At 61.1% G+C, this 24,349-nt stretch overlaps 3 protein-coding genes across 14 annotated transcripts in view; 1 reads left to right on the top strand and 2 right to left on the bottom strand.

Annotated features, from left to right (window-relative positions):
* The first annotated feature begins 1,380 nt into the window (after window positions 1-1,380).
* On the top strand, window positions 1,381-14,415 carry LOC100683481 (tyrosine-protein phosphatase non-receptor type 11-like). Of its 2 annotated transcripts, XM_038537549.1 has the most exons (15): window positions 1,381-1,453; window positions 7,256-7,378; window positions 8,392-8,589; window positions 9,237-9,423; window positions 9,500-9,619; window positions 9,799-9,912; window positions 10,082-10,178; window positions 10,407-10,486; window positions 10,926-11,081; window positions 11,300-11,431; window positions 12,226-12,380; window positions 12,484-12,551; window positions 13,164-13,312; window positions 13,396-13,484; window positions 13,716-14,415. In XM_038537549.1, the coding sequence occupies exons 1-15, from the start codon at window positions 1,440-1,442 to the stop codon at window positions 13,768-13,770; spliced, it is 1,737 nt and encodes a 578-aa protein (XP_038393477.1). In that variant the 5' UTR covers window positions 1,381-1,439; the 3' UTR covers window positions 13,771-14,415. The 2 variants fall into 2 exon arrangements, with proteins under 2 accessions (XP_038393477.1, XP_038393478.1); XM_038537550.1 differs by lacking the exon at window positions 10,926-11,081.
* Window positions 14,416-15,144: 729 nt separating this feature from the next.
* RNF223 (ring finger protein 223) lies at window positions 15,145-17,934 on the bottom strand. Of its 2 annotated transcripts, XM_038537570.1 has the most exons (3): window positions 17,796-17,846; window positions 17,341-17,391; window positions 15,145-16,388 (listed from the first exon to the last, which is right to left on the bottom strand). In XM_038537570.1, exon 3 carries the CDS (start codon window positions 16,346-16,348, stop codon window positions 15,653-15,655), a length of 696 nt encoding a protein of 231 aa, XP_038393498.1. In that variant the 5' UTR covers window positions 16,349-16,388; window positions 17,341-17,391; window positions 17,796-17,846; the 3' UTR covers window positions 15,145-15,652. The 2 variants fall into 2 exon arrangements, with proteins under 2 accessions (XP_038393498.1, XP_038393497.1); XM_038537569.1 differs by lacking the exon at window positions 17,341-17,391 and having other exon boundaries at window positions 17,796-17,934.
* Window positions 17,819-24,349, bottom strand: part of C5H1orf159 (chromosome 5 C1orf159 homolog) — a 37,142-nt gene continuing 30,611 nt past the window's right edge. For 9 of the 10 annotated variants that reach the window (XM_038537553.1, XM_038537558.1, XM_038537557.1 and 6 more), the window contains 3 exons: window positions 23,698-23,723; window positions 23,572-23,602; window positions 21,227-22,326 (listed from right to left, as the gene is read on the bottom strand). In XM_038537553.1, coding sequence (XP_038393481.1) covers window positions 22,229-22,326; window positions 23,572-23,602; window positions 23,698-23,723 — 155 coding nt within the window. In that variant the 3' untranslated portion in view covers window positions 21,227-22,228. Of the gene's footprint in view, window positions 18,087-21,226; window positions 22,327-23,571; window positions 23,603-23,697; window positions 23,724-24,349 lie in introns of those variants that run through there. The other variant, XM_038537561.1, reaches the window with a different exon arrangement.

Here is a 24,349-nt window from a genome sequence, read left to right on the forward strand (position 1 = left end):
GGGCCAGCCCAAACAGCTGGAGGATAGAGAAGCCGACTATCAGGGTGGTGGGAGCAGGTGAAGATAGGCACGACAGACCCTGCAGGGCCTGGTTAGCCTGGGGATCTGTCTGAAGAGCTGTAGGAAGCTCCAGGAGGGCTTTGAACCAGAGTTGGTCAGACTTTATGAGAGCATTCCTGCTGTGTAGGACAGGGTACTGAGGCCCAAGAAAGACAGGGAGAAGAGAGGGATTTTGGAGCAGAGTGGATAGGCCTGTAGTGGGTGGGGGCGGGGGGGGCAGGGCACTAATGCAGGCACTGGGGCACCTGGGTGGCTGCCACCCTGACGCATCTGGAGGTGCTCAGCTTGAGGAGCTAAGATCCAACCGAATGGAGTTCAGGAAGCCATGCAGTACTAGGTGGAGGGCACACTGAACATATGGGAGCCGGTGGGCTGCTCTGGGAGTCAAGTGAGGGGAGAAGAGGCTCTCATACCAGGAGGTCAAGGAGAAGTTGGGCCAGTGGGGCCAGGAGGACCAGGAGTATCTTGGAGTTGATGCTTCCAGAAGGAGAGGCTCTCAGGGCAATTGCTGCTGAGCCCTCAGGTGGCTAGGTGAAGTGACCTGAGTGTGTAGGAGAGAAAGTATCCCAGGCAGGAAGCACTGCCCCTCTGTCCATGGTGGGCCAGTAGGGTGGCTGGGGATCTGGGCTTCAGGGTTGGAAGCTGCAGAAGGTTCCATGCCTTGCTGTACCACTCCTGAAGAAGTGGTAGAGGGGAGGTGGACAGGAGAGGGCCTTGATGTTCCTAATGAGTCTCAAGGTTGAGAGTCCAGAGGAATTAGGGTGCTGCTCCCAGTAACAGGCTTAGGAGCAGGTGGTTTGGCCAGTGGGGGCTGGGCTGGGAACAAGCTGATGGTGGGAAGCGCAGCTGGAGCACAGGTGAAGGGTGTGTCAGCACCACTTAGGGAGGAAGGGAAGGAGGGAAGCCCCCCACGGTAGGAGGATGGAGAAGGGGCTCCCTGGTCATCACACTGGATCCCGCCTCCGTCCCTCAGGGGTCTCCTCGTCCAGCTCCGCACCCCCCTCCCCCCCCCCACACACACACTAAGGAGACAATGCAGGAAAAGCCCATGGGGCCTGGGACACGCGGGGTTTGGGACATTCACGCCCCGGCCAGGCTGAGGGCCTCTCGGTCCCGGCCGCCCCGCAACCTCGCCCTCCGAGCCCGGAATGGCCGCGTGATCCCCTGGTTCTGAAGTCTGATGCCCTCGAAGACTGTTGCTTTCATCCCAACTTCTCCCGCACAGGGCACACGTGCGGGCGCGGCGCCTTTAAGGAAGTCCCGGGACGGGGCTCCGGGGGCGGGGCTCCGGGGGGCGGGGCTCCGGGGGGCGGGGCCTTCTCTCCGAGGCTCGAGGGCGCGGCCGTCCGGACCCGCCTGGCACCGGGCTCGGAGCAGACATGACCTCGCGCAGGTGAGCCAGGGCCGCTAGGTGGCTCGACCCTGCGACCCCTGGAGATGCGCTTCGGGCGGTGCCCGGCCCGACGGGCACCGACGGGTAGCGCGGAGACCTGCCCCCAGGCCAGACCTCTTGGCGAGACCTCTCTGTCCAGCCAGGGCCCCACACCAGGGCCCCACACCAGGGCCCCAGGCCCAGGAGGCAGCTGGAAAGGACTCTTTCCAAAAGGGGGGCAGGGGTGGCCTGGGTGGAGGTCAGAAGCACTCCAACCCCAGGGACCAGAAGGGCCCCTACAGGGGTGGGTGGCAGGGGTTGGAGCCTAGAATGGGCAGACCCTTCCCACTCTCCCTCCCCTGTGCCCCTTGCCCTGCTCCAGGCTCCCTTTTGGCCACTGGGCTTCTATCCTGCCAGGTGTGGGTCACTCTGCCTTCCTTAGGCCCAAAACCCAGGGCAATAGGGCTCCTGAGGGTCTAGTCACAAGGACCAGCCCTCTGTGGCTGGACTCATCTTTCCTCCAGACCCTCCTAAGGGCCAGGTGTGAGGCCAAGCTCCCTGGTGGGGACTGAGAGCCTAAGTAGCCACAGGTCAGGCCAGCTTCCAGCCTCCGGGATGAGGCAAAAATGGGAACTGTGACAAGAAGTGGGTCCACCCTGCCCTTTCTGTGGGTCCCTGCTCTATGGGTATGTGCACACACGTGTGTGAGCTCAGACTCTTAGCCTGCATGGGGATGTCGGGTTGTGTGTGGGGGAAACAAGTGGGAGACACATCACTGGGGGCTTGCTGAAGCCAGAGGTCACAGGAGGGGCCATGCTCAATCCGTGAGGAGCTAGACAAGTTCTGATCTGAAGGTCCACAGGGTGTCTCCCTGCCTGGGCAAGGTCCGCAGCCCCAGGCAGAGACCCCTGTCTCTACCCGTCTCCCGCCAGCAACAGCTCAGTAACGAGGGTCCCAGTATCCCTAGGAGGGATGCACGAGGCACACTGGCCTCCACCAAGGTCATAAGCCCTTGTAGGCTCAGAAATATCGGAACTCAGTCGGATCTCAGGAATTTGTCGATAACAGCCCAAATTTGGGGAGGAGGGGGTTTAGATGTCTGGTTGGGATGACCCCTCAGGCTCCCCTCAGCCTCAGCCTGGTGCTCAGCGAAGGCCACATCTGTGTCATGTGCATGTGACCTTGTGCCAGCCTGGGAAAGCCCCGGGTGGGGCTCTGTCTGCCCTTGCCAGCCCCTCTCTGCCCCACCCCATGGTGACCATCTGGAGGTCACTCTATGGCCTGCACCCCTATCAGGCCTGGGCAGTACAGTCGATCCCCCTGTGTCCGCCCCCACGTCATGTCCCCTTCCTGTGGCCCTGTGGTTTGCGGGTCAATGGGCACTGTTCTCTGTGGGGCAGGGCTGGGTGCAGGTGTCTTAGTACTGGTACCTGGGAAGGGCTGGATCCCTCGATGGGGTGGTGGGCCTGCTGCACCCCCTCCACCTCTCCTTCTGCTCCCAGGCTTGGAGAGGAAAGTGCACCTCTGATTAGTTTAGTTCTCTATAGGACAGGCAGACCTTGGTTTGGTTTCCTCTTGGGGGCTGGGAACAGGGAGAGGGGAAGGACACTGCGTGTGCTCTAGAGTCCTCACGCCTGGAACCCCCTCCACTGGCCTGTGTACGCCCCATCACCACGACAGTGTTTGCCCTGCGGGGTGTCCAGCATCTGTATCGCATGCCTCCCAGGGTCCCAGGGTTGCAGCAAGGCTGTGCAGGGAGTGAGGCCAGCCAGTGGCCAGCATGGGTTCAAGCTGATTGGTTAGGTGGCCTGGTCTGTTCCTGGGTTCCTGAGCACTGACTGGGTCCAGCGGGCCTGAGGGTGCCAGGCCATTGGACCTGTGGGAAGCCCAGTATGTGCTGCTCACCCTACCTACCTCCCCTCCCTGGGACCGCAAGGCCGCATCACCAAGGCAGAGCTGAGTCATTGACCCGTCACAGGGCAGGGAGCGCTCTGGCACAGAGAGGGTCCAGGGATTAGAGATGGGCACCTGTAGCCTCCCTACCACCTCCCACCCCTGTAGCCAGGGGCAGCAAGCCTCACTGGCCTGCTGGGCACCCAGCTCCACCTCCAGGTCTGGCTAGGGGGATGTGAGGCCCTGCCTCAGCCTGAGATTCTGGAGCGCGTTGGTAGGAGTGGCTGCAAGTTCTCAGGACGCCCCACCCCTGAAGATTTCCACCTGATAGACCCAGTGACAGTTTGTGGGGAGGCAAGGGGGACGGAAAGTATGATTGAGAATCCTTGAAAGGACACCAAGGTGCCCTTCACCCCTCTCTGTGGCTTTGATTCTGGGCCTCCACCCTCCATCCCTGCCCCCACACTCTGGGCATTGCCCATCTTGAACTGGAATCGGAGGCTGCCTGCTGGGGCTGGGGGGAGGGGGCATCTGGGCACAGGATGTGGTTCAACAGAGTAGGTGGCCCAGGGTGGAGGGGGTTGGAAGCTTTCTTCTGGGTTCTAGTCCTCCCCCCACCACCACCCCACGCTGTCTCATCACGGTTCAAGGACAGCAGAAAGCCATTGCCCTGTTCCTGGTGGTCTCGCCGCCCACTTTCCTGTGACCAGCTCTGGAGGTCACCACATGGCATCTCCGCCTCTAGGAAGCCTTCCCTGGCAGCCTCAGCTGCCGGACCACTTGACCAAAAATTGCCCCAGGTCTGGCTCCCCCACAAGCCAGTGTGGGAGGGACCTCAAAGCAGTAGTCTCAGGCCAAGTCCAGGAAGTACCTGGATGGCCCTGTCCCTGATTCCCCCAGGGAAAGTGTGAACAGGAGTGTTACTCAGGCCAGGTGGCCCTGGGCAGGTCATCTGGGCTTCCAGGCCTCTCTGAATCAACACATGGACCCTGGGGAGCCTGCCCTCAGTGAAGGCACAAGGTGATAAACACAAATTGTGTATGTGTCTATGGGCTGTTAACAAGGTAGGGGAGGGACGCCTGGGTGGTTCAGCGGTTGAGCATCTGCCTTTGGCTCAGGGCGTGATCTTGGAGTCCTGGGATCAAGTCCCACATCAGGCTCCTTGCATGGAGCCTGCTTCTCCCTCTGCCTGTGTCTCTGCCTCTCTCTCTGTGTCTCTAATGAATAAATAAATAAAATCTTAAAAAAAAAAAAAAAAAAAAAACAAGGTAGGGGAGCAGTGGGGCTGCAGGGAAATGCAGGGACTATACACCGTGCCCAGCACAGGCAGTTGGTTCTGTGCATTTGGAAGATAGGGCACAAGGCTGCTGGAGAAGAGAGCACCGAGGGGCTGCAGGTTGGTGACCTGAGCTATGAGTGAGTGGTGTCCCCTTCCCTGAGTGAGGACTATGGTTTATGGGCATGGCCAGGAGTTTTAAATTTTGCAAATGAAAGATAGAAATGTTACCTTTCCAAAGAGAGATACCAAGAAGTATTTGTGAGTTTGAGGCTCAGATCCCACGTGGGGTGAGAGGTATAGAAGGCACATGGATGTGTCGACACATGCTGGGCTCAGGTGGGGAGTCTGACGTTGAGAGGTCAGAAAGAGGAGGGCCCAGCAGAGGGTTCTAGCCAGGGAAAGCAGAAGAGCTGGGCAGTGTGGAATTCTGGAGAAATATTTCTAGAAGGAGGCATAACCACCCGTGTCTGTCAGGTGCTGCTGAGGACAGAGGCCTGACCACAGGCCCTGGAGACAGATGACACTCTGAGAGCTGAGGTCTCAGTGGGGCTGGAGGGCAGAGGGGAACAGACCTGTGAGGACTCAGGCAAGGACGAGCTTGCAGACCAGCACAGACCAGAGCTTTCTGTGGTGATGGAAACGTTTCCTACCTGCACTGTCAACAGTGTCTGCCAGCCACATGTGGCTCTCAGCAGTGAAGTGTAGCAGTGTGACCAAGGAACCGGGTTTGATTTTGTTGAATTTTAATTCATTTACATTCACATGGAAGCTGCTGTGTGGGACATACAGGTATAGACTGTGTGCACAGATGGCTCCTTAGAGGAGTTAGGACAGGCCCTGAAGGAGGAGAAGACCCAGAGGGAGGGATCCAGGGGGCTTTAGACATGTGGTCTGATTTCCATTCTAGAAAGATTTCTACAGGGCAGGATCGTCTTTGCTCCTATCTCTTGGGTCAGATTTAAACCTGAGCTTTAGGGGGATCCCTGGGTGGCTCAGCAGTTTAGCATCTGCTTTCGGCCCAGGGCATGATCCTGGCTGGAGAACCGGGATCGAGTCCCATGTCGGGCTCCCTGCATGGAGCCTGCTTCTCCTTCTGCCTATGTCTCTGCCTTTCTCTGTGTGTCTCTCATGAATAAATAAATAAAATCTTCAAAAAATAAAAATAAAATAAACCTGAGCTTTAAATGCTTGCCCTGAAAAAAAAAAAAAAAAAAGCTTGCCCTGAGAGGGGACATCAGAGCTACCAGGGTAAAGAACATAGCAGCTATGGTCTTGGCTGTGGCCTCATCCACAGCCCTGAGCAAGGGCCCTCCTGGCTAGTCCCTCTGGCCAGTCCCAGGGAGGCAGGGCTGGGGGGTGGAGGCAGGGTTGCAGCCCCTCTAGTCCTTCACCAACAGGACTCAGCCTGTATTGGGCTCCACAGGTGGCGGAACCTGCCAGCTGTCCTGACCCTCCTCTCAGGTGTAGGCCACCCATCCACCTGTACCCCTGCCATCCATTTACTTATTCATTCACTTCTTCTTTTTTTTTTTTTTTTTTAAGATTTTATTTATTTATTTTAGAGAGAGAGCAGGAGTGGAGGGAGGGGCAGAGGGACAAGGAGGGTCTCAAGCGGACTTGCCCCTGAGAGCAGAGCCCAACAGGGGGCTCGATCTCACAATCCTGAAATCACAATCTGAGCCAAACCCAAGAGTCAGAAGCTTCACTGACTGAGCCACCTGGGTACCCCCCTTTTCATTCATTTCTTAATTCAGGCATATTCATTAATACCCAGGCAGAACAGTCTCTGTCCTTTGGAGCTTAAATGCTTGAGTGGGAGATAGACAGTAAGCCAATAATACATCCTGTATGTCAAGGAGGTGACAAATACTATGAGAAAAATAAGGCAGAGTAAGCAGGAAAGAAGAAGAAGTGAGAGGGCTCTCTCAGCCTTGTGCTTGTGGGTCAGCGGAGCAGAAAACAGCTAGTCCTGCGGCTCTCTGAGGAGAGCCAGGGCTGGGGAAGCCGTCCTTGAGGTTGCAGCATGTGCCCCATGAGAGAAGGTGGTGGCCAATACCACGCCTGGAGGCATAGAGTGGACAGGGTCTGCTCATGGGGCTATAAAGGCAGGAAGGAAGCCCTGGTGACACTGGGGCTCCCCGAGTGCCTTTGGCCAAGCTGGGATGCCCTGACAGGGCCAGAAGGACCAGGCACAGAGTTTAAGGTGAGGATCCTGGGACACCTGGGTGGGTCAGTGGTTGAGCGCCTGTCTTCGGCTGGGCGTGATCCCGGAGTTCTGGGATCGAGTCCCACAAAGGGCTCCCTGTCAGGAACCTGCTTCTCCCTCTGCCTATGTCTCTGCTTCTTTCTCCCTATGTCTCTCATGAATAATAAATAAATAAGATCTTAAAAAAAAAAGGTGAGGATCCTGATGGTGGTGGTCACCCCACCCACCCTCCAGCTGTAGGAAAGTTTCTGCTCATCTATATCCCTGGGACCCCATAGCTCCACCTCCTTCCCCACAGACCTCAGACCATGGAAGGTGGTAAGCACGAGGCCCACAGCAGGCACCAGGTGGAGGTTGGGTGTGGGCCAGGACTCTGGGTGGGGCTGGGGGGATACAGGGTACATCCTAGCTCTCTGGGATAGCCAACTTGTGGTCTTCATTCCAGGTGGTTTCACCCCAACATCAGTGGAGTTGAGGCAGAGAAGCTGCTCCTATCCAGGGGCCAGCACGGGAGCTTCCTGGCGAGACCCAGCAAGAGCTGCCCGGGAGGCTTCACATTGTCTGTCAGGTGGGTGAAGGTGGATGGGTGATGCAGCCTGGTGTGGACAGGCCTGAGGCTCCAGGAGGCTCAAGGGATTCCAACACCCTAAGCTGGGGGACAGGTGGGGATCAGTACCCCCACCCTAGGAAGTCAGCATCCCCACCAGGGGTGGGGAGCCAACAGGTTGGCAAGGATGGGGGGAAGCAGGCATTCCTGGCCAGGTGGCTTCTGGACAGGAGGGAATCGTTTAGAAGGGCTCAGTGAGGTTGGGGAGTTGGCAGGACCTCCCTCCTGCCCTCTGAGGATTCTGGTGTGTTGGGCAGGGGGCCTCAATGGCCCACGATTATGACCCCATCTCCTGGGGGTGCTGCCGACTGAGGGTCTGGCCAGAGGCCATGAAAGGCCCATTGTGTGGAGACAGGGATGGGGAGGGGCTGCAAGCAGCAGAGTGGACAGCCAGACTTGTGTTGGCCCTGGATGGGAAGGGGTCAGTCTGTGGGAAAGAGTGGTGATCTGCTGGGGTGGCTCTAGATCTTTCCAGTTTCTCTGCTAAACTGAGGCAGCAGGTGGGCCTGAGGCTAGTTGTCAGGATGGACTTCTCTCACTTTGGAGACTGAGGTTCTCCCCTGAGCCTTCCCTCATAGCTTCCTGTGCTGCGAGGCCTGGAGAGGCCATCCTGGGGGCCGTGTCCCCAGGCAGGTGGTCTGGGTCACGGAGGGTCGCTTCAGTGTCTGCCTCCAGGCTCAGGGAGAGTCTGGCCTGTGGTCTGCAAGTCCAGTCCTGACGGCACAGGGGGACAGCGGGGGGGTGGGTTACCCACCAGCCGGGGAGGTGCGGGGGGGCTCTCAGGCTTGCGGGATGGGGAAGGGCCTGGCCTTGGCTCTTCCTGGCAGGGGAACCACAGAGGCAGAGATAACAGCACAGGAAAAGCTCAAGGACTGTTCTGGAAGCTGAGGGTGGTGATGGGAAGAAGGGGGTTGGTGGGAGCATGCCTCCCCCACACACATCCATGACAGTGACTGGTGTCCCTGCCCTTCTAGGCGCCATGACGAAGTGACCCACGTCAAGATCCAAAACACAGGCGACTACTATGATCTTTACGGTGGGGAGAAGTTTGCCACGCTGGCGGAGCTGGTGCAGCACTACACAGGCCAGCATGGGGGGCTGCTCCGTGAGCGCAGCGGGGCCCCCGTTGAGCTCAGGCACCCCCTGGGCTGCCAGGACCCCATATCTGAGCGGTGAGCAGCAGACATCTGGGTGTTTGTGACCATGTGCATGCAGATGTCCTGGGGCAGGGCCTGTTGGGCAAGGCCTCTGGTTTCTTTTGTGCTCCACGGCTCAGGGCCAGGCTTAGGCACTGCTGCAGCAAAGCTGAGGGAGTCCTGCATGCTGCCGTCCCCTGGGGTTTTGAGACTCATGTCCCCTGGGTCAGCGTGAGCAGCTGGAGCCCTGCAGCCAGTCGTATGCCCACCCTCCTGGCTGGTGACTCAGGTGAACGGTTTCATCCAGCCTCAGTTTCCCGACCTGCACTGCTGAGACCTGAAGGAACTGCATCTGCCAGGGAGGGGTGGTGGGGCTGTGGGGCTGGTCTAGGAAGGTGGCCCTGACCCTCCTTGCTGGAGCCAGGCTGCCACCTGGTGGCCACCTCTGGCCCTGCAGGCCCCACCTGTCCTGCCTTCTGCTTGCCTGCTCCTAGGTAGGGAGAGTCAGAGAGTAGGGCAGGGTAGACAGGCTGGCCTGGGTGAGGGGATCTGGGTGGGTCTGTCCGTCTCCCTCTGTCTTGGCTTGGAGCCTTCTGGCTGCATGTGGGTCTGTGTCCCCTCACCCAGCCAGGCCAAAGCCCCATCTCACCTGTGTCCCCCACGAACCCCACACCCTGGGCCAGGTGGTACCATGGGCACCTGTCTGGCAAGGAGGCCGAGCAGCTGCTGATGGAAAAAGGACGTCCAGGTACCTTCCTGGTACGGGAGAGTCAGAGCAAGCCTGGGGACTTCGTGCTGTCTGTGTTCACACAGCAGCCAGACAAGGAAGACCGCCGGCCACGGGTCACACACATCATGATCCACTTCCAGGTGGGAGGTGGTAGCAGGGGTGGGTGTGACTCAGGGGAGGGGGTCGTGGCCAGGCCCCTCATTGCCGCCCCCACAGCCAGATGGGAAGTATGACATAGGAGGTGGGGAACGGTTCGACACCCTCAGAGACCTGGTGGAGCGCTACAGGAAGAACCCCATGGTGGAGAAGTCGGGGATTGTGGTTCATCTCAAGCAGGTATGCCCAGAGCCCAGGGGATGCCTTGGGACCCAGAGTGAGCTTCACCTCTGGGGTGGGGAGGGCCCAAGGGACCCCGGTACCCAGGGGAAAGGGTGTGGGGCCAGGGTAGCTGCCCCGGGGGAAGGCGCTGTGGGGTCTGCTGGGCCCTGCTAAGGGACGCATCCTCTCCCGGCCAGCCCCTCAAGGCCACGAGGATCAATGCCGCAAGCATCGAGAGCCGAGTACAGGAGCTCAACAGGGCTGCTGATGCCAGTGAGAAGGCCAAGCAGGGCTTCTGGGAAGAGTTTGAGGTGCCCGCCCCCCTCACCACTGTTCACTCTCCCACAGACTCCCATCCTTTGGGGCTTGGACCAGGGCCAGCGGCGGAGGGGGGGTCGGGGGGGAGGGTCAGGACAGGAAGGATGGTTGTGGAAGGCTCTGGGGAACAACAGACTGAGGCTTCCATGACCCCTCCCCTAGATGCTGCAGCAGCAGGAATGTCGGCTCCTATATCCCCGGAAAGAGGGACAGCGATTGGAAAACAAGCCCAAGAATCGCTACAAGAACATCCTTCCCTGTGAGGGCCAAGCGCGGGGCCACACTGGGGGCAGGACCGATCTGGCGAGGAGGAGCCCTGTGTGGGCTGAGGCCGCATGGGTTCCCACCACCAGTGTGACTCTGCCTTCTGCACATTCAGAGCCCCTCCCTCCCTCATCTTGCTCAGCGTGGGGTCCCCAGGCAAGGAGGCAGGTGGGGTCTATTTTTTCCTCCTCTGGGAACCTGAGCAGCATCTTCCCCTTCCCAGTTGATACCACCCGTGTCACTCTGCATGATGTGGACGACAATGTGCCTGGAGCAGACTACATCAATGCCAACTACATCAGGGTGGGTGTGCAAGAGACACGTGTGAGTGGCCAGCTGCATGTAGAGCCTAGCATGGATCACATAGGACAACCTGAGCCATGTTTGGCTACATACCAGTCACCCTATCCCTCTATGATGAATCTAGAGCTCTTGCTGACAGGCTCAGGAAGATCTGGGTCCCCCAGGGATCATGGACCCTGGCAGGACAGGAGACATGATTGGGAGAGAGGGGCTGTGGCAGTTTCCAAGGGGTTCTCAGAATGGGCTGGACTAAATATTGGTCCTAAGCTCCTCCCTAGCCTAGGGCAGGAGGGGCCATGTGCGAGGCACCTGGTGGTGCTGCTTTGATTTGCTTGTGAACCACCTGGTGCTACATTGTACATCATTTGCATAGATTTGCATTGTTCTCTGCACTTTAAATCCTGTAAAGAGTGGACACCTGACCCCCACCCCCTTACAGAGTGATCCAGAGGCGAAGCCAGGTCATGGACTGGGCAAGGTATACATCGCCACCCAGGGCTGTCTGCAAACCACAGTGGCTGCCTTCTGGGCGATGGTATACCAGGAGAATACACGGGTCATTGTCATGGCCACAAGGGAGGTGGAGCGAGGCCGGGTAGGAGCTTGGACAGCCCCCTCCCCATCATGTGCTCACGTGGACTTGTGCTGGTGGCTGATGCTGTCTTGCTTCTCCTTCATCCTTCGGGATGCTGGTAGGGGGTGGGAGGACTCTGGAAGGCCCCTGTGTATGCATATGCAAATCCCCATAGGGCATAAGGGACAAGGGTGCTGGTGGTCTTTCAGCACAGCTGATGCAATGCACCCTCCTCCCAGAACAAATGTTTCCGATACTGGCCAGAGCTGCATGGCAGCCAAGAATATGGCTGTGTACGTATCTGCAACTTGGCTGAGTACCAGGCCCAGGGCTACTGTGTGCGGGAACTGCAGGTGTGGCGGCCAGATCAGGTGAGCCCAGAGGGCCACAAGGCATGCAGGGTCAGAGTCACAGTGGTAGAAGTCCACAGGTCTGCACTGGGGGTGAGGAAGCCCTGTCCTGGGAGAACCCCCTCATGGGGCCCCACCCAATCCTACTGGCCTTGATGGAATTCAGGTTCCTTAACCCAGTGGGGACAGTGGGCACAGTCCTGGCCTGGGCGCTACGGGGCAGTGTTCACAGGCAGGTGACATTCCCAACCCTAGGCCCCCAGGTCCCAGTTCCCTGGCCCCAGGGTGACCTCATATCCACATGGCCTCTCCCTCCCTACTCTCTCCATGGGCCACCTCAGCAGAGTCAATGACTTTTATATGCCAGTGGTGCCTGTTTCTGTGGCAGGAACAGATCCCTTCCCAGGCCCCCCATCTCTACCTGGTTTCTTATGTCTAACCACCTGGGGGGCCCTGCAGGCCCCTCACACTTGGCTTTTCCCAAATAGAGTTCATTGTCCCTAAACCTGTCACCCTGTTGCTCCCTCTTCCTTTCCCCAGGGGCCCGAGCCCACCTGGAGCTATCTGAGTGCCCCCAGGCTCTGAACCCTATAGTTCCCTCCCATCCCCATCTGCTGGGCCTTGAACCTGCTGGTCATTCCTTCTGGCAAATCCTGCCTGCCTTCTGCAGGTTCCTGCCCTGTGCCCTCTGATCCCCAGGGATGAGGGGTCACAGCAGCTCCACTCTGACACCCCCCTACCCCCCACCCCACCCCCGGCTTGGCCCCACCTGGGAACTCCCAGACTGGCCCGGCTCACCAGCCCGCCCTGCCCAGGAAGAGCCACGGCGCACAGTGAAGCACTACCACTACTTCAGCTGGCCAGACCATGGGGTCCCGGCAGAGCCATCTGGCGTCCTTGGCTTCCTGGAAGAGGTGAACAGGACCCAGAGCAGCATGCCGGGAGCCGGACCCATCGTGGTGCACTGCAGGTGCGATCGGGGACGGGGTAGGCGGGCAGTGCAGGTCCAGCCGGGGCAGGGCCACGGCCTCCTCCCCTACACTCGCCACAGGCCTCCCGCTCCGTCCCCACAGCGCCGGCATCGGTCGCACTGGCACCATCATCGTGATTGACATCCTGGTGGACACTATCCGCAGGCAGGGTGAGCCCGCGGCACCCACGCCGGCCCTAGCCCCTCCTGTTCAGCCCCAGCCCCCCGCTGGCCCCCGCCCCTCCTGTCCAGCCCCGGCCCCCTGCTGGCCCCTGTCCCTCCTGTCCAGCCCCGTCCTTCCTGTCCAGCCCCGGCCCCCTGCTGGCCCCCGTTCCTCCTTTCTAGCCCTGTCTCTCCTGTCCAGCCCCAGTCCCCCGCTGGCCCCGCCCCTCCTGTCCAGCCCCGCCCCCCGCAGGCCCCCGCCCCTCCTGTCCAGCCCTGTCCCTCCTGTCCAGCCCCGGCCCCCGCTGGCCCCTGCCCCTCCTGTCCAGCCCTGGCCCCCCGCTGGCCCCCATCCCTCCTGTCCAGCCCTGTCCCTCCTGTCCAGCCCCGGCCCCTGCTGGCCCCCGCCCCTCCTGTCCAGCCCCCCCTCTGGCCCCTGTCCCTCCTGTCCAGCCCCGGCCCCCGCTGGCCCCTGCCCCTCCTGTCCAGCCCTGGCCCCCCGCTGGCCCCCATCCCTCCTGTCCAGCCCTGTCCCTCCTGTCCAGCCCCGGCCCCTGCTGGCCCCCGCCCCTCCTGTCCAGCCCCGCCCCGTCCTCCCGGCCCTGAGCGCGCTGTGTCCAGGTCTGGACTGCGACATCGACGTTCCCAAGACCATCCAGCTGGTGCGGCGGCAGCGCTCGGGAATGGTGCAGACCGAAGCGCAGTACAAGTTCGTGTACCTGGCCTTGCAGCGGTACATCCAGGACGAGCAGCGGCGCCTGCGCGAGCAGGTGGGGTGGGGGCGGGGCCGGGCGGGGGTGGGGCCTGCACGGCCATCACCATGGTGACCGGCGGCCCCACCTCCCCCCGCCAGCCGCCGGGGGAGCGCGACTACCTGAATGTGGGCGTCAGGTCGCAGGATTCCGGCCACAGCGCTGGACCCGCGTTGCCTCGGGCGGCGGCGTGAGTGGGGTCGTCGCGGAGCTGGACCGGGCCGGGGTCCCGGGATAAGAGGGCCACGCTGTGCCGCCTCGGGAGTGGGGAGGTCGTCGGGGAACTGGACCAGGCCTGGGTCCCAGGGTGGGGGGGCCGGGCAGTGCCCCCCCCCACCCCGGGAGCGGGGAAGGTCGTAGGGGGGGCACCCGGGGCGGGGTCCCGCGCGGGTGCAGACCAAACCCTGTCTCTGCCCCGCAGGACCGCGGAGGCCCCCTGCGGCGTGTATGAGAACCTTCAAGGCCTCCCGCGCTGAGGGGATCCCTCGTCTGTGCACCCCGGGTCGGGGAGGGGGCGCTGGAGCCACGCTGGAGGCTTCGCCTTCCTCAGAAGGACTGTGTTTAGGGCAGAACAGACTGGCGCTGGGGGGGAGTGCTGGGGGGAAGAAGAGTCCCCGAGCCCTCAGATCCTCCTAATTGGTCCTGGAAGCCTAGAAATGGGGAGAGGCAGTCGGACACGCTAGTGTCCCTGCCCTTTCTGGGGCTCCCAGGTGAGGGAGGAGGGGGAGGCAGGGCTTCAGGGGCTTGTCTTGGTATGGGAGGCCACCAGTCACCACCTGCACAACACAGTGACCACCTCTGACCCTGTGTGTGCTACGTTTGGGTATTGGCCTGTATGTGTGACATGACTGACCAGTGAGCAAGGGGTGGGTCTGTGCCTGACCTGACTGTAGCCATCCTTGGCATCTGTGCCTGCCCTCCCTGTCCCAAGCCCCCACCGTGGCTTCCGAGCTGCCCACAGTGTAGGTGCATGTGAGGTGCTCATGTGCCTGAGGCTCACACGTGTGCATGACTGGTGTGTGGTGGGTGTGATGTCACTGACATGTAGTCTGTGCTCACACCCTCCTGTCACGGATGGTCCTGTGGCTCTGTGGTATCCTCAATAAAACCACTCCTTCTCAGTTCTGTGTCTTTGTTGGGGCCTGGGGCCCAGCTTCTTGAGGATCTCCCTGAGCCCAGCCAGAGCTAGTAGGAGCAGGGAGCATTGAGCTTTGGGATGAGGAGTCTGAGGCCTGGGATCCAGAACCAGCCTGGCTCACTGGTGGTGAAGGATTCCCACGGCTCATAGCAGGAACAAGCACTGGTGCCAGTGGCCATGGGTTTGGCAGGACTCCTGCCCTTCGCTCATGCCCTTCACTTCACCGTTTGAGCAGCCAAGGCCCTGCCCAGGGCGGTCTGCTGGAGGTCTTCAGGATCTTCGGGGCCCACTAGTTGTCGCCACCTTGGCTTCTGTGCATCTTTAGACCTCAGATCCTAGGGGGTCTGTCCTGGGGCCCTGGGCCCTCTTGTTGGGACTCTCAGCAGGGCTGTGGAGCTGTGACTTCTTGGGGATACTGGGGGGTGTTGGGGGAGGGCTCTGTATGCTGAAGGCCCATCCCTACCCTACTCCAGCTGCTCTGGGCCCTCCCCATCTTCTTGGGGGAGCCTCACACTTCTGGGGGAGGAGGAGCCTATCCACAGCCCAGAGGGAGCAGGACTTGGACACCCTAGAACCTAGGGGTCTATCCACCCTAGGAGTTGCAGGGCTTTCAGTCCAGCAGGGGTGTCCTCTGGATCAAAGCTCTCTGAAATGGGGAGGGAAAAGCACAGTGGTGTGGGAAGGAGAGCACACAGGGTGAGGATACCTTAACAAATGTGGATACAAAATACTTTATTTAAAAATGTACAGTTTGGGGTGGGCACTGGGGGACTGGGTCTCCTGCTACTGCCCTGTGCCCCCTTAGCACACCCACCCACAGAAGGGGCCAGCCCTACTTGGGGAAGGGGCCTGGGGAAGGAGCCATGGGTGAAATGTGAGAATAAAAAAGATGGTGAGTGCTCTCCTTTCTCAGCAAAGGGCTGCTAACAGAGGTCATTCACAGTATATAGGGAGGCAGCCTCATCAAGGCTATCTCCATGATGGGGGTTCGGAAAGTGGACACATAGGAGCCTGTGATTCTTGGAGGTCTCAGGGACCCTTTAGTTCATGCCATCAGGATTCAGCCCCACAGAGTAGGGGGAAGGTGAGCTGCATGGGATATGGGGTCCTCGGAGATGTTGGGGCTCCTCCAGGGGACTGGCTCCTAATGGCTGGCACACCCGTGACACCAGCTGTGGGCCAGGGACCCACAGCTAGAGCCGGGGCAGAGGTGGCTGACCTTAGTTGTCAGCCAGGGGCCTGGAAGAGAAGGCAGTGGCGGTGGTGATGGTGGTGGAGGGCCGGGGGAGGCAGTGCAAGTTCCCAGTCTTGAGCGCGCACTGCACGGGCCAGAGCACCACACAGAAGAGCACGAGCAGCAGAGCCGTGACCAGCGCCACACGCCTCCAGTCCCTGCAGCGTGCCCAGCAGCGGGCCAGGCGGCCCTGGCGGCGGGCAGGGCCCGGGGCGGGTGTGGGCGCAGTGGGCTCCGCAGGCTTGCTCAGGCCCACATCCACACACACGATGCCAGGCTCTCCAAGGCCAGGTACGGAGGGCGGCAGGCAGCAGCACAGCTTGGTGCCCTCCAGCCACACGGGCTCCTCCCGTCGCAGGTGTGCCGGCATCCTGGCCTGCAGCTGGTGGCTGGTGCGCAGTGCAGGGGCCCCAGCAGCGGGCACGGCTGTGGGCTGCCGGCAGAATGGGCAGGGCACAGCCTCGCCGCCGGGCCGGCCTGTTGGCTGGGCGGCCGCCAGCCGGGCCAGGCACTCCAGGCAGAAGACGTGCGTGCAGGAGAGCTCCTTGGGCGTCTTGAAGATGTTGTCATAGCCTGAGAAGCAGATGGAGCACTCCAGGGGGGAAGCCACCTTCTCTGAGCCAGGGGTGCTGGGGGATCTGGGCGCTGGGGCAGTAGGGCTGGTCCGACTGGGGGCTGACATGGCCGTGCCACACCTGCTGTCCTAATGACACGACTCTGAGCTGTGGGACAAACGGAGAACACAGTGTGTGATCACAGGCTGCCCCTTTCCTGCTGCCCTCGCCTCATGTCTCTTGCCTAGCACCAGCCCCCAAAATCTCTGGGAGGACACTGCCCACCTGTGGGCAGCTCCAGAAAGTCCCCTCTGTATGAGAGTCAAGGTCTTTCTGTTCAAATTGCCATCCTGCCTCCCCCACCTCCTCACATTCCACGATGGGTGAGCATCAGGGGGTGCTCGAGTCCTGGCCAGCCCACAGAGGGTCTAAGCATGAAGACCATGTGCACAGGGTGTTGTGCTGACCGTTCAGTGGACACCTCCTGCTGGGCCTGTCCTACCTGGCAGTGCTGTCTGGACAGAAATAAAGTTGATAACAATGACCCACAATAGTGGCTATTGACGTCTGGGATCCGCCAGGCTGGGCCCGGGTCATGGGATACACGAGAGGGTTGGTGACTTAGCCAGGGTCCCCTGGCCAAGAGGTCAGCAGGACCTGAGCTCTCACTGGAGGAGTCAGGTGAGATGGGTTTGAACATGGATCCCACCGGCTTGCACACCTGATTGGTACACATCTGGTTTTTGGGCAGCGGTATGGCGGGCAGTGCCAGGCCTGGCTGGGTGAGGGTCAGGACTCCGGGGGCCAGGGTAAGCCTGCAGGCTTCAGGAAGTTGAGGAGGGCCTGAGCAGGGTGGGGGCCAGTGTCCCGAGGACGGTTTGTTTCCCAGCCTCGCCCAAACCTGTAGGGCCAGCTCGTCTAGCTAGTGATGAGGGCTTTCTGCTGGCCTCTAGGACCTAGCGATGCCCTTAACCTGAGAAGCAGAGGTGGAGCAGCCCCAGCCATCCTCTGGGATGAACCCTCACCCTGCAGGGTCACACAGGCTGTCGTCCTCCTGCCCCAGTCCCATTTCCACAGCAGACCCTGCCTCTGTCTCCCTGGCAAGGCTCTGGGGGCCTACCTGCTGACTGGGGCTCTGCTCAGCTCTGCCTCTTGCCCTGCCACATGGGTCCTGCCCAGAGGAGAACAGGGAGGAAGATGAAGGACAGACTTCGTGGAGCCCAGAAGGGCCCCCTAGAGGTGACCCTGACCCTCACTTGCTTGTTAGTCCAGGTGGGCCGGTGGAATGACTTTGTGGTGATGTGTCGTGAAGGTCTGGGCGTTGCTACATGATGACTCTGACCGCCATGAATCACAGTGACATTGCTGTGATGTCACGAGTGCTCCCAGCATTGCAACATGACATGTCACCACGCTCTGGGGATAGTGGTGGCCACAGGCTAGGCAGCGGTCTTGGCACAGTCTGGGGGGACCACATAATCAGTTCCTGGCGCTGAGATTCCCAGCCCCTCCCCAGAGGTACCGCCCCCTGAGCCTGTACGAGGGAGGGGCGGGTGCCAGCTGAGCTGGCCTTACCTGGTGGCCGGGGGTCAGCAAGGCCTGCGCATGATCCTCTTGGCTGGCCACCAGCAGGCTGTGAGGCCCCAGCAGCGGCTGCTTCCTGTCCTCCGGGCTGGGCCAGCCTGTGCTCCACCAGGCAGGGGTCCCTCCACGGGGCTGACTGCCAGTGGCTGGGCTTCCTGGTGGTGCTGGTCTGGCAGGTGTGCCCTCTGCTCTGTCGCAGGCAAGTGGGTCTCGGGGGATGCGTGTGCTCTTCTAGACGCGGCGCACAGTCCGGAGCAGGTGTGAGTTCTCAGGGTGTGGTTTCTGGCAGGTGTATTTATACACTCGAGGTCATGCAGGCCAGGGGGCGTGGCCTGGGGCCTCTGGGAGGGGTTGGCCTCCTGTCCTCGCCTGCCCTGGCGGGCTGGGCAGTGGAGGGCAGGAAGTCAGAGGTGACAGGTCAGAGCCTGTGGTGAGGCTGGGGGTCAGCAGAGGCTTCAGCAGCCTGGGCAGGTCTGGGGGTGCTGATGTCTGGGTAAAATCTCCCCCCGGCAGCCCCAGGGTGATGGAGCCGCCATTCCACAAACAGATCCACTCTCTAACTCTGGGTATACCTGATTGCCTAGGGGGACGTCCCTTCTGAGGGGCCTCCAAGGAGCACCCCCAATCTCAGCCTAGCTTGTCACCCCCACCCCATCCACCCAGCCTGCTTCCATGGCACCCCAATGTGCACATACGCAAGGGAACCCTCCACCTCTAGGTCCAGGGAATCGGGTGAGGGGTCAGGGCTGGGTACCCTTAAGGGGTGGACTCAGGGATCAGATTAGCCATGGGGCTGCTGGGACAGGAGCAAGGGCCCCAAAGCCCAAGGAAGCCGCCAACACAGCCAGGGGACCAGAAATCTTCCTGAAGAGGGGGTAACGGCTTCCGCCAGTCAGGGTGGGGTCCTTGCAAAGGCTTGGGCTAAGGAGGGGGTCTGGATGGAGGATGTGGGGGTTGGAGTGGGGACGGGGGTCTAGCCTGTGCCCCTCACAGCCCTGTTGCCACAGTTCTGACAGTGGGAAGCCTCCCAGAGGATCCAGCTCATGCGATGAGGTGTGCTGGTCAGGGGAGCTGCTCAGAGAGGAGGTGGGGGCTCAGCATGGGCCTGGCCCAGCTCGTTCATGATGGGGCTCTGGTTCCCAAGGGGACCATGAGTCAGGGTCACATGCTGCCTCCAGGAAGTATCTTCTGTCCCTCCTGAGGGCTCCTAGGAATACCAAGTTCTGAAGTCACTGGAGCTCCTAAGTGGACAAGTCAGTGCCCAGAGGCGAAGGGAAGGCCTGAGGAATGTGCCATCTGGGCGGTGGCCAGGCCTCCCTGCCAGGGAGCAGAGTACAGACCTCTGGCACTGAGATCCTGTGCTGTGTAGGCGCAGAGACTGTGCATGTTCTCCGTGTACATGGGCGTGTGCACATGAACAGGTTAACCTGGCTGTTTGAGCACGAATGTGCCTGCTCAGGTACAGGTGCATTCACATGTGTGAGGGGGGGGGCATGGCTCTCAGCGTGTGACCCCGCAGCCTTGGTACTTGGCTGGGGACAAGACGAGGTCCCCAGTGAGCACTGCACCCCTGTCCATTCATGGCTCTGAAATGTGGGTGCCCTGATCCCCAAGACACCTGGGAGTTCTGGGCTGGACATAGAGGTTGTCCTTGGCCAGGTGCGAGGACTATATCTCCAAGGGGGTCCCTCTACTCCAGGACTGGGACAGAATGGCTTCAAACTCTAAGTGCTTCCAAGGACCCATGGAATGGCCACTGCATGAAAAGGCCATCAGGAGGCCTAATGGTGTGAGGGCTGAGCCCCCACCCATGCTTGCCCAGTGCTGGGTGATCTGTCAGCTGCTCTGCTGTCCCACCCATCAGCTGGGGACATGACACGGGAGACTCTGGGACATGTCCAGGCTGTGATTCTAATATGGGCAGAAATGGGGCCATGGTCTTTGGACAGGCTCAGCATGGCCCCATGGCATGAGGCAGCCCTGCCAGGATATCCCGTGCCCCTCCTAAGCCTAGGTCTCCTAAGGTCAAACGGTGGCCCCTCCCCGACGTGCTGTGGCCAGCCCTGTCAGGCTGTCATGCCCAGGCTCCTGGCTGGGACCTCTGCTCACATCACCTCCTCAGGCCCCACAAGGTCCTGCCTGGGGTGGGGTGCCTCGTGTACCCATCCCCTAATGCTGGGTCATCCTTCCTCTTGCTGGCTTCTGACTTCTCAGCTCTCGGGGCTTCTCCTAGTGCTGAGGGAACGAGTGAGTGAGCTGCCAGCTGTGACCCCAGGACTGTGCCAACTGCCCATCCTCCCCATACCACATTCACCTCCTAGGGTGTGAGGGGCCCCAAAGCAGCTGACGTGGTGGGGGGTCAGAAGGGGACAGGTGCCCACCAGCCTACTCTGGCCTAAGCCAATGACCCCATAAATAGGCCTCATACGTGAGGGCTGGAGTCCAGGTAAGGACTGGCAGAGAATGGAGCACGGGATGGAAGGAGCAGCCAATCAGGGTGCCCCTGCAGATGCCCTGACCCTATCAGCTGCCCTACACCGGGCTCAGGTTCCCCTGTGCCCCACTGCACCCACTTATGTGCTTTCTCGACTGAATACCTGTCAGGGTCACAAGGCTGCTAAGTCCAGTGACCTTACTCCCCACTATTTGGGGGCCTCAAGGACAGTGGCACCCAGGCCCAGGGGATGCCCAGTGGCACAGGGAGGCTGGCAGGCTGGGGGCCCCAAACACCAGGCCACCGAGGCCTTGAAGGTCGGGAGAAGCAGATCTCGAGCATGGGAGCCAGAGGGGGCTGCAAGGTCGAATTCAGAGTTGTCTTTGCTGCCAAGGGTGGGACAAAGCTGAGGCTGGCTCAGGGGGGTTTGGGGAAGGGACATGGAGATGTTGGCCTCAGCCCAGGCTTCCAATCTGTACCCAGGGTGGGAGATGGACAAGGAGGTGGGGGCCCAGCCAGGGCCTGACTGGCTGGACCTGCTCTCCTGGTCACACATGGCTCTGCATTTCCTGTTTTGTCCCCAGACTGGCAGCCAGGCTTGGTGCTAAGTGGGAACAGGACAAGGGAATCCCCTCCCTCCCCAAGGGTCCACAGGATGGGACAGGCTCCCCCGTGCTCAGAAACCAGGGGGATCTGGAGGGTTCTGCACATTCTCCCCTGGCTCCCAGCCCCAGCCCCCAGATTGGTACAGAGCGGCCCAGACCGCGGCAGCACCCGCTGTGGTCCCTGAAGCTGGCCGGGGGGTGGGGTCTGATCTTGGTCTCAACCTCCACCTGGGTCCCCTTCTCCTCAGACAGGGGGTGGGGGTGGGGCTGGGGAACAGAGGAAAGAGCGGCAGTGCCCACGAGGACCCGTTCCTGGTAAAGTGAGAGAGGTCCTGTCAGCCTGGCCAATGGCCCCCTCACTGAGAAACAGACCGAGCAGTAAGAACGGTGGAGGGAAGCCCTGAAGAGTTTATTGACACTGATTAAAGCTGGTGTGCCCGTCAGCTGCTGGGCCTGTCGTGGGTTCAAGTATCCGCAACCTGTCCATGCTCGGGCGGGCATCACGGTGCAGGAGGAGGTAGCAGCCCCGATGGAATCTGGGGAGGTCAGGGCCCAGCCCAGTGCGTGAGAGCTGCTATGACTGCTGCTTTCTCCTCGGGAACCAGCCAGTGCCAGAAACGCATCTCAGACCCAGGGCAGGGGGTCCGGGACCACTGGTCAGCACAGCCCTCCCCGGGGTCATCGACCCAGGCTCCCCAGGCAGTGGTCCAGGTACACGTGGCCCTAGGTAGACACGTCCCTCTGGGGGCCTGGCCTTGGTCTCCCATCGCTTCGGGTCCGTGTCTGTTCCGGGGGGGCAGGGCCCAGTGTGGGAGCAGGTCGAGGCAGAGACGACGGGGAGAGCAGTGTTCTGCTTAAAACTGACAGAAGTTGGGAAGAAACAGGAAATGCCTCTGCTGCTCTGGGAAATGTGTAGTCTTGGGCTTGGGGAGGGTCAGGGGGTCGTGCTACGGGACAGCCCCGTGGGCGCCTCCACCTTGGAGTGGCCAGTTCTCGTCCCTCACCTCCCCTTGTCCGGGCACGTTCCAGAGGGGATGCGGGAGGCCCTGTGGTGCTGGGGGTGTCTGCCCACCATGGGCTCCGCGAGGGGAGTAGCCGAGCCCCCTGCTTGGCCAGACATGGTGCCACCCAGCAGTCTCTCCTCAGGGGCCCAGGCCCCATCTGGCCACGCTCTGGCCATGGCTCCCAGCCCCTCAGGCCGTGCAGCTGTTAGGGGGCAGGAGCTCCTTCGGGCAGCTTCCCGCCCAGCGTCCCTTGCTGGGACACCGCCATGCGGAGCCAGGGGCCGCGCCCACACCCGTCCTGAGGCCTTGCTGGGCAGCACCTGCCCCTTGTGCGCTGGGTCCTCTCCAAGGCGGTGTGCGGAGCGGTGGGGGGGCCCTGGGTCAGACGTTGCTAACCCGGGCCTCCACCGAGGAGATGGCTGCGGGGCCCACGTCCCTGTCCAAGGGCCGCTCGCGCCTCACATAGCGCGGCTTCCGCACTGAAACAGGGTCAGAGACAGGCAGGGTCAGAGCAGGGCCTGAGACAGGGAGGGTGGCCCTAGAGCTCCTGGCATGCGTGGGGAGCAGCCGAGCAGGGAGCCCCGGCCCGTGTGTGGAGCTGCCGCTGCTGACGAGCCGGATGCCCGCCCCACTCATCACAGACACTCAGTGCCCCTGCTCCTCAAGCCCCTCGGCCTGGGCAAGGGCCCTGCTCTCCTGAGACACAGAGGCCCTGTGAGGTATAGCAGGGCCCACGTCCGAAGCCCCAGAACCTGCAAGTGCGACCTTACTTGAAAAAAGGGTATTTGCTGATGTGGTCAAGGATCTTGAAGGGAGATCCTCCTGGATTAGCTGGAGGCCCTACATCCTCACAAGAGGGAGAAAGAGAGAGGAGACCCGGGAGAAACCACGTGAAGACGGGAGCAGGGGCTGGTGTGGCCACAGCCCAGGGAGGCTGGAAGGGCAGGAGGGGGCGTCCCCTAGAGATGGGAGAGAGTGCCCCCCGCCCCCACCTGCATCTCTGACTTGTGCCTCCTGGACTGTGAGAGAATACATTTCTGTGATTTCAAGCCCCCCGTCTGTGGTTATTGGTCACATGGCCCCAGGAGAATAACACAGAGAGATGTAAGATGCATGTGCATATGGTGTCCCCTTAGAGAAAGCAGAGACAAGTACTCCCCAGAACACAGCACAGCCCGCCTTGTCCACACTGCAGACTGCTGCACTGACGGGGGAGGCCAGGAGACTCCCACTCATGGCCTGTAGCTGTGTGACCACGGGCCAGTCACCTAACCTCTCTGTACTCATAGTGTCATCTAAACGGGGTTGAATGTGTGCCTACACCTGGAATCGTCCAAGGTGGGGCACCTGGCCCAGTAACACTGCACTGCCAGCCCCTCCAGAGGGGCAGGGGAGGGCCTGACACCCAGACCAGCCCGCCCTCTGCACCCACCACCCAGGCTGAGCTGGGACTTGGTGATGGCTAAGCGAAGGCTTCAGGGGTGGCCTCAGGCCCTGTGCTGGGGAATCTCCTTCTCTCCTGACAGACTCAACATGTCAAGAATAAAAAGGAATAAAAAAGAAGAGGCAGGAGAGCCATGGATTGCAGGGAGACCTGGCCCGAGTCCCAAGAGCAGCAGGGCCGGGTGCCTGCAGAGCTCAGCCCTGCGGTGTCCCCGGAGATGGGCCGATCCCACAAGCAGGAGAATGTTGACATTTTCACCCTGAGATGAGGACTGACATACCTGAGGGCTGTGGCGGGGGGATCATGGCGGCCTTGAAAAGGAGAAAAGGCACAGTGAGAAGAGTGGGTGGCCCCCAGCAGAGGCCCGCGGCGTGGGGCACTGGGCCCATCCTTCCAGGTTACTTACGGCTTCGCCAGGCTGCAGAGCAGGGGCTGTGGGCAAACATGGGTGTCACCGGGAGGTCGCACAGGGGTCTCACCCAGGACCGGGGCCTCTTGCCTGGGGAGGGGGTCCACGGGGCTGCAGAGGCTCTTCCCCTGACTCCACACGCCCACCCAGCAGTGCCCGGGGTGCCTGTCCAGCTGCATTTCCCCCCTGCATTCAGGGTGAGGGCCCCCCAAGAACCCTGAGAAAGCTTCCCTCACAGGCCCTCTTGGCAAAGCGACAACCCAGCCCTCAGAAGGTACCAGCAGGTAAAGAGAGGGTACCACCCCCACCTCAAGGAGACCACCACCGTCCCACCCTGTGCACCTCCACGGGGAGGCTGCTATGCACCCCTGCACTCCTGGTGGCCACCTAGGCTGACCAAGCCCTGCCTGGGGGTGGTAGGGAGGAGAGACATGGAGCGGACCTGCCCCAGCCACTGCAGCCACTCCAAGACCTCTCTGACCATGGCTGCAGAGCAGGAGTGCCCACACAACTGGCATGGGGGCCCAGCTCCTGACTCTCAGGACCTGGGAGCTGCAACAGCCCCACTGAGGCACCCAGCACTGGGTCTCATGGAGGCTGGGTGAGGAGACCCTGGCTAATCACCCACTGGCACTATCCCCTGAAGGGT

This window comes from Canis lupus, chromosome 5, assembly GCF_011100685.1.
Source record: "Canis lupus familiaris isolate Mischka breed German Shepherd chromosome 5, alternate assembly UU_Cfam_GSD_1.0, whole genome shotgun sequence".
NCBI classification, from domain to species: domain Eukaryota; kingdom Metazoa; phylum Chordata; class Mammalia; order Carnivora; family Canidae; genus Canis; species Canis lupus.